Here is a 13,711-nt window from a genome sequence, read left to right as displayed (position 1 = left end):
ACAGCAGGAATCACACATGTAAATAGCATCATCAACCCCTATTTTAGTCCTCTGTTTTGATCTGTGAGTTGCGCATAGACCAAAGGTGCTATTAAAGACTGAGTGTATGAAATAGGCAGCATTATATGAACAAAATTTATTCAACAAGAAAACAGACCTTTAACATGAATTTAACAAGCCTGAGAAATTATAAACTATCATATGCTGCAGATTCATGCAGTGATAATAAACAAAAAAAGGAAAGGAAGAGGTTTCCCTAAGCTAGCCAAACTGCTAATGGTTTTGTTATAAGCTGTCTACTGTTGCAGTGACCTCTGCAAAGTCTCAAGGCACTTGCACCAGAAAAAAGGAAGTGGTCAGGCTGGTGAACAGAGATTCAACGTGGTGCGTAGGACTGTAGCACAGAAAGGAATTACAAAAGTCTAGCCTCATGTTCCTGAAAATATTTGTCATACTTCAGGTTGGAAGTTTTTGTTGGTACATATAAAGGAGAGAGGTTTTTGGCAAAGTTTTTTGGCTAAATTACTTTTTGGATTTATAAACTTATGACATAGGCTGAACTGGTTTAATGTATATATGGATTAAAAAATACCATTCAGAAAATTCATATAGCTCGAAAAAATGGATTTTGCCCCTTCCCTCCTCCCATACCTTAAATAATCCTAGGGGTTTCTTTGTTCAGTATATTGTATCTAAGATTTCCATCCTCATCCATGGAGTGACCACTTTGCTGTCATTCTGTTGCATCATGCTATAAATACATAAACATGGAGAAGCGCCTTCAGCTTATACACACCTCCAAGTGCTCACTAGGGCTTTTTCTTGAATCTTAGTGTGGCATAATTAACACCTTCTTCACCCGTTGCTCATTAGTGCACCGGACATTAATGAGTCTATTTTGATAGTTGTTCTGAAGGAGAAACTTACTTATTCTCACAGTGCAAAAAGCAATTATAAAATTGTATAGAAATTAAAATGTAGACTATATTGCCATATTTATTTTTTATTGCATGCTAAATCTAATTTTAGTCCGCAGGTTGTTGAACACGTTCGTTTCCTTAAGACAGTTGCTATAGTGATGGCGGCAGATCCCTTTGATCTTGGTGTAGTTATTCATTTTTTGTTGGCTATCATATTGTCAGTCAGAAATTGTCAGTCTAAACAGTTAATTTCACATAGGTTGGAACAGCATATTAAATTCTTGAATTTTTCTCTTAATTTTAAAAAGAATTAAAAAATTTAAATTTCAGATTGTTTTTAACTGGTCACAATATCTATTTAACTGGTATTTCCATTTCCTTTTTATGAAGTTTCATACCTTTTTATAATATTCCAGAGAAATATTAGAGACTTTTTCCTGTAAAATAGCTGGTTTGCTGCTTTCGTTTGAAGGCATTCTATATAAAAATACATCTTGTGATATATAATGGAATTTTCATAGTTTTGTAGGAGTTTTCTTTTTCTATAAATTGTATTGAAATCTATTTGGAATCAAACTATTTTATTTTTTATTTATTTATTTTTTTAATTTAATTTTATTTTTAAACTTTACATAACTGTATTAGTTTTGCCAAATATCAAAGTGAATCCGCCACAGGTATACATGTGTTTCCCATCCTGAACCCTCCTCCCTCCTCCCTCCCCATTCCATCCCTCTGGGTCATCCCAGTGCACCAGCCCCAAGCATCCAGTATCGTGCATCGAACCTGGACTGGCAACTCGTTTCATACATGATATTTTACATGTTTCAATGCCATTCTCCCAAATCTTCCCACCCTCTCCCTCTCTCACAGAGTCCATAAGACTGTCAAACTATTTTAAAAAACAATTGGACCAAAGTGATGCCTTGCTCTTAAATTATTTACTGCTGTTGGTTAGGGAATCAATTCTTAATTTTATATTTATTTAAGTTGTACTTCTATCAGAATAGTCTCTTTTCCCTTCTTTGGCCTACATTTTATCTTATTTTTATGTGCTTTTTAGTAGAAAATGTTAGAAAATTTTATTTTGATATGTTTTTAAACAACTGTCTGATAAAATCTGATTAACACATGTTTGATAGTAGTACTTACTTTTATTATTGCTTTATGAAAAATATTTAAAAAATTAAGTGTAAGCAAGAGGTATAAACCTAGGCCATATTTATTTATACATAAATGTGAAAATTAAGAGTGAATTACAGTTATTGTATAAAAAAAAGGTTTTCACAAACTTTTAAATCATGCATGTTCTGGGGATACTTGGTTTTATTTTAAGGCAAGAAGAACCTTTGGGGAAATTCAGACTGTTAGAAATAAAAGCAAAAGGCAAGGTTGATTATTTACTTATTTATTTATCTGGCTGATGGAATAGACAAGAGGGCTTAGACTGTGTCCCTTGTCATAGTGCTTTGAGCTAAGTTTGTGTACTTTCATACCTTCGTGGCAGCTTTTCAGAAAGAGTGACTCTTTCTTTCAGTCTTGTTCGTGGCATATAGCATTTAGTAATACACTTCCTTGATGTTTCAGACTTTATTACATTCCAATTGACTTATTTTGGAATTTTTTTTTTTAACTTAGTATCCTCAAACAATAATTATACAAATGAGAAACAGTCTAGTTGACAACAGCTTTTGAAACATTGATAAATCTCAATTGTTTAGCACTTTGAAAGGCAAACCTAGAAATACTATTGTATCCTGCTTTAAGATATTTTTATATGAAGAACCTATTGAGTTTATTCTCTAGGTGATTGATTTACGTTCTCTAAAAGAGACATGTGTCTTGAGATCCCAGGTTCTTTGTATAAAACTTAACAACATTTAAAACCTTTAACAAGTTCTTTCAAATCCATGATAATGAACAGAGAAAAGCATTCAGATAATAGGTGATTCTTGTTAAATCTCTTACTATATAAGAGCTAATTGATGATTTGTATCATGTAAGGATTTGAAGTTTTTCTCTACAAAAATGTTGAATCCACCCAGCAAAAAAAGAATACCTATCGTTATTTGTTTACTTTGAACTTAGAACTGTATTATTCTTTACCATGTTCCTAACTTAAAGCATAGATGACCTTGGTTTTCTTGTATTGTGCCTCTTATTCTTGAGAGTGGTTTGGACACTTAAGGCCATCAGACAAGGTATAAAGTTTTTTATAGTCACAAGAAGTAAAAGGTATCTGACTAGAAGAGAATACGTGGAGCAACTGCCTTGCTGGTTGTAATTTTGTTGTCATTTCAAGTATTGTGGTAGTATAATTGATGTGACAGGGCTGGGCTTTAGATGTGGTCCCTTAGCTTGTGCTCACTTTCAGTTTTAGTTTCTCTTTGTCATTCATTTTGATTAGGTAAAATTTAGGTGACAGACATGCACACCAATGAAGGCTGTTTGGTGTAAGTTTAGTAATGACGTGTTTCAATAATAAAGATGCAAAGTTAATATTTTCCTTTACTGCTTCATGAAAATTGCAATAATTGGTGTCACCTTACATTACAAGATAGAGGGTGGTGTGCTGATGGCACAGTCAGCAGGGGTTCTTTTTTATTAATATTATAATTAAATGATTTTCTGGAAATAGGCCAGAAACAGATGCAAGTTGATCATGCCTTGTCCACTGTTGCTTGGCATCATCACTTGTTTTTTAAAAAAGAAATGACCTGACACCTTGTTTTTACAGGTTGTTATTGATGCCTTCAGATTGATCAATGCTAATATGATGGTCTTAGGACATGAACCAAGACAAACAACCTCAAATCTGGGTCACCTAAACAAGCCGTCTATTCAGGTAATGCCTGTATTTGATTATGTGTTAAAACTGTTTTACATTTTAAAAGCCTGTTGTAAATGACCAGTTTAGGATTCAATACTTAGTCTTTTAATTTGTTTTGCAATTAATTTTTCTTGTGCTTTAAAAGGAGTTTATGAAAATAGTGTTGCAAAAGTTAGATTTGTTGTATATGAGTCCGCTTTTAGTGATGTCTTTAAACTTTGCTAACAGTTTGAGGACATCCTTTTGGGGGGCATAGTAAATCCTTAATCTTGACAGTACCTTACAGTTTTGTTGGTTAACAGTGTAGTAAAGGACTGATAGGTGTTTAAGTGGAGTGTTAGGTATCATAGTATCATTATTGATTGGTTAGTAGACTTTTCTCTTAGTACCTAATGGCACATTGCTGTATACTTTAAGGGGTTCCCAGAAGCAGTTCCTAAATATTTCTTTTTTTTTTTTTTTTTTTTTTGCTTAATCCCTTCTTTTAAAACAATTCATACAAGACACAGCTATATACTGCTTTCGATTAGTTTGTATCTTGTTCTTTCTAGTGATGTCAGCCACATTATTAAAGTTATTTGGACACTTAGTATCCTCCTGAGTGATTAGTGTTTTCTTTGTATCGTTCACATACCTCATTGTTTTTACACAAATCTTTATTGTCTGCAAAAATTATTTTAATATGTTTTTAAATGCACCACAACCTGTGTCTGTATAGTTAATTGCTTCTCTGAAGATTAATTAAAAGGACAGAAATACCATGTTTAGTTAAACAGAACACACAGGACAGAGACATTATAGTGGCTATTGCTGCTCCATGTCTGAAACCTTGCCCTGTCATGTGGTTGTCTTTGGGGAGTTGTGGCTTTGACAGTTAGCCATGGTTAAGCTTGGCTGTACTTTGATAACTTTATACTTTCAGATGCTTAGTTTTTCAGCAGTCACTCATCTGAAGCCTTCATCAAAGTGAAAAAAATTTTTTCCCAAAGGATTGAGGTGTGTTGCTTTTGAAAAAATTATTTTAGACATCAGAGAAAACTACAAAGTACAATGAGTATGAAATAAGCTACTAGTGTTTTTGATTGGGTACAGACAAGCCCATGCTTGCATGTTCCAAGAGAATATATTATTGGACCAGTTTAGCCTGGGATAATGACCTTTCTTGTAAACCCCTATAGCATCATACTGCTTCATTATTTTTTTGCACAAGGTTAAGTAGCATCTCACAGTCTAAGATCATTGTGATTACTGCATGGTGTGTTTCTGCCAGAAGTTTCTACTAATTGCAAGTCAACAGCCACCTGTTGCAGATACTGTCTTTTAAATTTAAATACTGCTGTTTAACCTTAAAAATTGAGTGTAATTAAATAATTTAAATCTGGTTCTTTTTACATCAGTCCAGTTTGTATTTTTTATCTGGTAGTCTGTAATTTAAGGTGAACCTTATGAAGCTTTCCAAACTGAAGTTAAAGGGACCTGTGTATATAACAGCTATAGCATCATTGTTTTTCATTTCTCCTTAGTTTGTTTTGCCTTCCAATTAAAATCTGTAAATATATTTATTTCACAGTTTATATAGCGCCCATCAGGAAGATATCTATCTGGGTGCTTTGCAGTTTTGAGACAATTCCAGTACTAAAACACTCAAATGGGATCAAGCCAAAAAGTGACAGAACGAGGGCGCACCTTAATACAATTTCTTAGTTTTCTAAGACAAGGTAGAAAGAAAGCAACCTAGAAGAACTTGAAGTGAATGGTGTTATTCATAATAGAATTTTAAAATGTGTTGGCAGAATGTGTACCTCAGGGATCAGAAACCTTGCAGAAAGGCCATGCCTCTTATTTTGGAGGAAAATTAGTTTGTGTTTAGAGGGATCTTGTTCCTAAACCAACTTATAAGTAGTAGGAATAGGAACCTGACAGGTATCATCAGCCCTCATGCTGGTGTTTGCTAATGCTTTGCTGATTTTTTTTACTATGATTTTAGGGTTATATTGTAAACTACTATTTAATATATAGAAGAAAGTTCAAAATACCTTAAGGTAAAGATTATAAAATCACATATACAAATTCTCCTCTTTGAAAAAATATGTATTAAAAACTGTGCCTATGTATTTACACCACAATGTTAGTATTGATTGCCTTTGGGTAATAGGATTATGGATTTTTTTCTTGTTTTTCCTTCTCTGTATTTCTTAAACTTTTTGCGGTGAAACATACTGCTTTTAGAAGATGTTACTTTTAAGCACTAATCGCAATGTTGAAGTATCTACAACAAAACAAAGCTAATAGACAACGTTTATATGAACTTTCATGTTTTAAATAAGAGAAGTCACTAATAGAGTCATTTCCGATAGAGAGGGAAGAGTGTAATGCCTATACTGTAGAGTTTTCTATTAATGTTTGTAACTGTAATACTATTTTGTATGTGGAACATTTGACCGATACTGTCAAATGTATAGAATTGAGAATTAACAAACATTTATTTTATTAAACCTATTTGACTAAAAATTGTTCAACATGTAAAGTCCTTAAAGGTCACAGTTTGTATGAAGATATGTTGTCAGCTGCATGGAAATTTACTGTTGATGCATAGGAGCATTAATATGTACTAGGATTGTGAGCCCCTTAAGTGTAGCTCTGAGTACAACTGCATTGTCTAACAGAATTAAACTCTTCAAAAAACATTATTTTCAGTAGTTGTTAAGCAGTTGTAAATCAGTTGGTCTAGAAAGAACCATGTGGGCATTTTGTAGATGAGGAGACTTGAGGCCCAGCGTATTTGTGATTTGCTAGGTTACCTCGTGAGTTGTAGGAACTATAAGCAGAGCTTCTCCTTTTTTTATACTATATTTAGAAGATTCATTAATTCATTAATTTTGGCATAGATAATATACATATACAGCTCAAAATTCAAAACTTATGAAAACATATTTAGCAAAAATGATCCCTTCTGCATTTGCCATTTGCAGCCTAGTTCTCCACCCAAAAGGGAACAAAGCACATGTTTTGTTTCTTTTCAGTTATTTTATTTTTATAAAGAAAGCTTCATTTTAAAGTATGATTTAATGGATGATATTTAGCAGCACACTTTCAGTTTATCAATGTAAAATAAGGCAAACAGATTCATCTTTAGATCTAAATAAATATGCCTTAAGAGCATGAAACTTTTTTTTAACCTATCAAGAACCTATAAATAGGTTATTATACATTGCATAAGCTGTGTGTTTTATAATATGCCTGTTTTCCACACAGTGAGCAAATGAAGTTAGAACTTCTCATTTCTCCTGAGTAGTCTAGACATTTCCAGAAAGTGTGATTTCACCATAAAGATTATTGGTGTACTTTTCTTCAGATCTATTATACCAACAAAATTATAAAGCTCTACTCTAAAGATTAACTTAAATATAGAAATAAACTGAAAGTCACATCAGTGGGATCTCAGAACTCCTCTTTGTCTAGTTACTTCTCCAGATTACTCTGTCTAAAATAAATAGCATCTTACATGGATATTGAGTATCAACCTAGGAAGAACTCCCTTCTTTGAAAGTTTTTGACAGCCTTTAAGCAAAGAAAACAAGGGTCAGCATATCCAGGAAGCAAATAAGCTAAGTCCCATTTTAGTAATTCTAAAATGTATTGTCCTAGAAACAGTGCTCTAAAAGGTGATTTAGCTTCCCAGGTCAGCCACTGAAAGCTTATAGCCCACAATATAAACAGTATAGAACAGAACCTTGCTTTTTAATGGTGCTTCTGTGAGAAATTGTTGCAGGTTTTGAATAATCAATGAATGAGCTTCAGGACAAAATCCTGTTTTACTGAAGAATTGCCTAAATTTTCCTAAATCTATCATGTGTTTTGTTAAGTGTAGATTTAAAAATTAGGTATTGATGTTCCAAAATTTCCTGGTTATGTAACTTCTTTGTTGGCCTGATATACTACGGCATTTTCAACTTGGCCGTTTGAAGAGGCTAGTCTCCGCCTTGGTAAAGCTAATCTCTTATATTTGATGTATGCTGCCACAACTTGTAATTCAGTGTCAACTAAATTGGTGAATTTGAGAAAATTTATTTTTCACTAAGCTGAATAAAAGAGCCTGTGCCTTTTGGGTTTATATGGAAGAAGGACTCCACGGGGCCAGTTTACTTATGATTTGGGATGACTGTAATGGGGGCACACAGCAGGTGAGTAAGTGAAATTAGAAGATAGTTTGAGGATATCATTTGGATTAAATTTATATTTGTTTATTATTGTTCCTACTAATCTTTCATACTACTTGTGTTAGTTTTACTACTTTTATCTGAATAATGTAATTGAAAATCAAGTAGGTAGTGCCTTCAAGTTCTAAACTGTGTATTTCAGCAGTACAGTTTATCTCCAAAATGTGGACCTGTCTGTGTGCCCATTTGGCTGACTTCTGTATCTATTGGCTGTACCATTACTAGCTTTATGGCCACTATATAAAATTATACAGTTGGAGCACAGCATAAAATCATTTGTATGAGAGGTCATTTGGCACCTGAAATCTAGCCTAAGCTTCACTCTGTAGCCCAGCTGTATCTGCTTGGAGCTTGGGCACCTTTTTTTTAAAGTCTTCCACCCAGAGGATGTACTTCCTAATTTGCATAAAGGTGAGTACCATTTAAAGGAGGCACTGATTAGCCCCACTGTTTGATCCTCACAGTAGTACACATATCTATGCACTGAAATTTAGCTAAATGAATAAGGATTTAATAGATCCTCTTAGTACTTTAATTTCACATGTCAACTATTTTATTATAGCAGATGTTAGAAATACGAGAATGGATTTTTGCAGTACATAATCTAAAATGGTTTAGTATTTGGTGGGGTGATTTTGCTAGCAAAATTTAATAATAATACTATGCTTTGTTTTCATTCTCATTCTTAAAGTACAAAGAATTTAAGAATTTCTGAGATATATTGTAGCATCATAGTATGGTAGGAAAAACATGGGCTTTGGAGTCAAAAAGTCTTAGGCTCAGACCCCAGCTTTGCCTTTTATTAAGTAGAAACTAGTATGAATTGAGATAAGTGTCTTATTACCTCATCTGTCAGAAATACACATGGAACCAGGCTACCTTACTGGGTTGTTGTGAAGATTAGAAGACTTATTTTGTAAAGCAGATGCCAGGTGCTCATCAAATGTTTCCTTTCTACCCCTTTTTTTACCTCAGCACCTTAAGACTACACTATAAAAACCTAATTATAGTTTATCTTTAGATTCCTGAGAGTTAACCCCAAAGCCTTTTTTGTTTTTATACTTGAAAATGTATCCAATGTATATTTTTGTCTTTAATGTCTTAGAAGGCTGATGAAGGAGTCCATAGAAACTGTTCTGGACTTCATTTGAACCTCTGCTGCTAAGTTATTTAAGCAGTTGTGAAGCACTTCCAGCACATGCAGGGTTATTGTTTCTTAATAAAACCATGCCATTAGCTTAAGTTTTTATTATGGTCTCCCTGTTTTTCTCAGTGATCAAGTACAGTAGAAAGAAGTATTTAGCCAAATGGGGAAACAGGTCCATATTTTAGAGACTCAACTTTTCTGCTGAAATTCCAACTTTTGAACTTGAAGGCACTACCTACTTGATTTTCAATTATGGTATTTAAATAAAAGTAGTAAAACTAGCACAAGCAGTATGAAAGATTAACAGGGACAATAATAAAAAAAATATAAATTTAACCCAAGTGATATCTATAAGTACTGCTTAGTGAGATTGCCTGTCACTAGATCCAGTACAGAACAGATTCCATTTTATTAATTTAGAGACAGGTGCAGACAGTTACTTTTCAGATATTAGAACCGAATTAAAAAGGGAAACTCCAGGTTAATGTTGTGGATGAAGGAATAATTATTTTATTACAGCTTTTTAGGCTTTTCTGTAAGAAAGAGCCCCTGCCTAGATGATCATAAAATTAGACTTAATAAATTATGTGCATTTATAAATTATGAATAGTTAATCTCTAAGTTAGATAATGATGAAGTAAAACTGTATCTGACTCTGAGCAAGGCTACTAAAACTGTTGAATCTGTGCTGCTATATCATGCTTTAAAGATTGTGTGCCCCATACCTCAGAACCTCACTCCTAAACTTTAGCAAGAAAAAAATAATTTAATATTTATTTTGGATAAAAAGTCATTTTTAGAAGATATAAAGGTATTGTCTACTGGCTGTGTCAATAGTTTCAAACAGCTATATTTATCTTATTAGATGAAAAATACTAATTTGTCCTTTCTCTAATCATTTATCTATATAGGCATTAATTCATGGACTAAACAGACATTATTACTCCATTACTATTAACTATCGGAAAAATGAATTGGAACAGAAGGTGAGCTTAAATTTTTTACCTTCGAGGAGGAAAAACGTCTATTTCAAACAACTGAACTATTACCTGGTTTATTTGAATTTAAATTGTTGACCTCTTTCATTTATTGTATCCAAAAGTTTTTTCATTCCTCTTGAATTGCAGCATAAAATAAAGGAATATTTTACTGGACACATTGAAAGACAGTTTTACCTTCTTGGTATGTGCTAAAGCAGAGGAAGAAGTAGGAAACAAACATTCCAGCTTGGTTTTATGATAAATTATAAAAATCTTTCTTCTAGGCCTGTTATTTTTCTGATTAATTTATCTTCTCCATAAAATGACCTTTTGTCACTAAATTGCTAAATAGATAACTTTCCAAATTTGAAAGGAATAAATTAGATTGTAACTGTATCGTGTTTTTTAAAAAGTACCATGGTTACTTAGGATAAACTAAAGGTGAGTCAAAAGGGAAATACATTTTAAGGATTTTCAGATATCCAGATCTAAATTAGTACACCTTTTTATAGTAGTAAAACTTGATACTTTAAAAATTACCTAGCATCTTGATGAATTAGCATTTTTTCAGTTCAGTTCAGTTGCTCAATCATATCCGACTCTTTGCGACCCCATGAACCACAGCAAACCAGGCCTCCATGTCCATCACCAACTCCCTGAGTTTACTCAAACTCATGTCCATTGAGTCGGTGATGCCATCCAACCATCTCATCCTCTGTCATCCCCTTCTCCTGCCCTGAATCTTTCCGAGCATTAGGGTCTTTTCCAATGAGTCACCTCTTTACATCAGGTGACCAAAGTATTGGAGTCTCAGCTTCAACATCAGTCCTTCCAATGAACACCCAGAACTAATCTCCTTTAGGATGGACTGGTTGGATCTCCTTGCAGTCCAAGGAACCCTCAAGAGTCTTCTTCAAAAGCATCTCCAAAAGCTTCTTCAAAAGCATCAATTCTTCAACACTCAGCTTTCTTTGTAGTCCAACTCTCACATCCATACATGACTACTGGAAAAACTATAGTCTTGACTAGACAGACCTTTGTTGGCAAAGTAATGTCACTGCTTTTTAATGTGCTGTCTAGGTTGGTCATAACTTTCCTTCCAAGGAATAAGCGTCTTTTAATTTTATGGCTGCAATCACCATCTGCAGTGATTTTGGAGCCCAAAAAAATAAAGTCTGACACTGTTTCCACTGTTTCCCCATCTATTTGCCAGGAAGTGATGGGACCGGATGCCATGATCTTAGTTTTCTGAATGTTGAGCTGTAAGCCAACTTTTTCAGTCTCCTCTTTCACTTTCATCAAGAGGCTCTTCAATTCTTCACTTTCTGCTATAAGGGTAGTGTCATCTGCATATCTGAGGTTATTGAATTTCTCCCAGCAATCTTGATTCCAGCCTGTGCTTCTTCCAGCCCAGTGTTTCTCATGATGTACTCTGCATATAAGTTAAATAAGCAGCGTGACAGTATACAGCCTTGATGTACTCCTTTATTGATTTGAAACCAGTCTGTTGTTCCATGTCCAGTTCTAATGTTGCTTCCTGACCTGTATACAGAATTCTCAAGAGACAGGTCAGGTGGTCTGGTATTCCCATCTCTTTCCGAATTTTCCACATTTTGTTGTGATCCACATAGTCAAAGGCTTTGGCATAGTCAATAAAGCAGATATAGATGTTTTTCTGTAACTCTATTGCTTTTTGGATGATCCAGTAGATGTTGGCAATTTGATCTCTGGTTCCTCTGCCTTTTCTAAAACCAGCTTGAACATCTGGAAGTTCACGGCTCACGTATTGCTGAAGCCTGGCTTGGAGAATTTTGAGCATTACTTTACTAGCGTGTGAGATGAGTGCAATTGTGTGGTAGTTTGAGCATTCTTTGGCATTGCCTTTCTTTGGGATTGGAATGAAAACTGACCTTTTCCAGTCCTGTGGCCACTGCTGAGTTTTCCAAGTTTGCTGACATATTGAGTGCTGCACTTTCATAGCATCATCTTTTAGGATTTGAAATAGCTCAACTGGAATTCCATCACCTCCACTAGCTTTGTTTGTAGTGATGCTTCCTAAGGCCCACTTGGCTTCAAATTCCAAGATGTCTGGCTCAAGGTGAGTAATCACACCGTTGTGATTATCTGGGTTGTGAAGATCTTTTTTGTATAGTTCTCCTGTGTATTCTTGCCGCTTCTTCTTAATATCTTCTGCTTCTGTTAGGTCCATACCATTTCTGTCCTTTATTGAGCCCATCTTTGCATGAAATGTTCCCTTGGTATCTCTTATTTTCTTGGAGAGATCTCTAGTCTTTTCCATTCTATTGCTTTTCTCTGTTTTCTTTGCATTGATTGCTGAGGAAGCCTTTCTTATCTCTCCTTGCTATTTTTTGGAACTCTGCATTCAGATGCTTATGTGTTTCCTTTTCTCCTTTGCTTTTCGCTTCTCTTCTTTCCACAGCTATTTGTAAGGCCTCCTCAGACAGCCATTATGCCTTTTTGCATTTCATTTTATGGAGATGGTCTTGATCCTTGTCTCCTGTAAAATGTCACGAACCTCCGTCGGTAGTTCATCAGGCACTCTGTCTCTCAGATCTAGTCCCTTAAATCTATTTCTCACTTCCACTGTATAATCATAAGGGATTTGATTTAGGTCATACCTGAATGGTCTAGTGGTTTTCCCCAGTGTCTTCAATTTAAGTCTGAATTTGGCAATAAGAAGTTCATGATCTGAGCCACAGTCAGCTCCCAGTCTTGTTTTTGATAACTGTGTAGAGCTTCTCCATCTTTGGCTGCAAATAATATAATCAGTCTGATTTCGGTGTTGACCATCTAGTGATGTCCATGTGTAGAGTCTTCTCTTGTGTTGTTGGAAGAGGGTGTTTGCAATGACCTGTGTGTTCTCTTGGAAATTCTATTAGCCTTTGGCCTGCTTCATTCTGTACTCCAAGGCCAAATTTGCCTGTTACTCCAGGTGTTTCTTGACTTCCTACTTTTGCATTCCAGTCCCCTATAATGAAAAGGACATCTTTTTGGGGTAAAATTTGATACTTTTCAAATTACCTAGCATCTTGATAAATTAGCATTCTTTCAGTTCAGTTCAGTCACTTAGTCTTGTCCGACTCTTTGCGACTCCATAAATTGCAGCACGCCAGGCCTCCCTGACCATCACCAACTCCCGGAGTTCACTCAGACTCAGCGTCCATCGAGTCAGTGATGCCATCCAGCCATCTCATCCTCTGTCGTCCCCTTCTCCTCCTGCCCCCACTCCCTCCCAGCATCAGAGTCTTTTCCAATGAGTCAGCTCTTTGCATGAGGTGGCCAAAGTACTGGGATTTCAGCTTTAGCATCATTCTTTCCAAAGAAATCCCAGGGCTGATCTCCTTCAGAATGGACTAGTTGGATCTCCTTGTAGTCCAAGGGACTCTCAAGAGTCTTCTCCAGCACCACAGTTCAAAAGCATCAATTCTTTGGCGCGCAGCTTTCTTCACAGTCCAACTCTCACATCCATACATGACCACTGGCAAAACCATAGCCTTGACTAGACGAACCTTTGTTGGCAAAGTAATGTCTCTGCTTTTGAATATGCTGTCTAGGTTGGTCATAACTTTTCTTCCAAGGAGTAAGTGTCTTTT

General features: G+C 35.1%; 1 protein-coding gene across 5 annotated transcripts in view; it reads left to right on the top strand.

Annotated features, from left to right (window-relative positions):
* The window catches only part of PSMD14 (proteasome 26S subunit, non-ATPase 14), a 110,322-nt gene that overhangs the window by 79,534 nt on the left and 17,077 nt on the right, over positions 1-13,711 (top strand). For 4 of the 5 annotated variants that reach the window (XM_044934740.2, XM_006074292.4, XM_006074293.4 and 1 more), the window contains 2 exons: positions 3,658-3,765; positions 10,029-10,103. In XM_044934740.2, the coding sequence (XP_044790675.1) occupies positions 3,658-3,765; positions 10,029-10,103 (183 nt within the window). The remainder of the gene's footprint in view (positions 1-3,657; positions 3,766-10,028; positions 10,104-13,711) is intronic. The other variant, XM_044934737.2, reaches the window with a different exon arrangement.

This window comes from Bubalus bubalis, chromosome 2 (genome assembly GCF_019923935.1).
Source record: "Bubalus bubalis isolate 160015118507 breed Murrah chromosome 2, NDDB_SH_1, whole genome shotgun sequence".
Taxonomy (NCBI): Eukaryota; Metazoa; Chordata; class Mammalia; order Artiodactyla; family Bovidae; genus Bubalus; species Bubalus bubalis.
The sequence above is the reverse complement of the archived record's forward strand: the minus strand, read 5'-3'. Positions and strand labels throughout refer to the sequence as shown.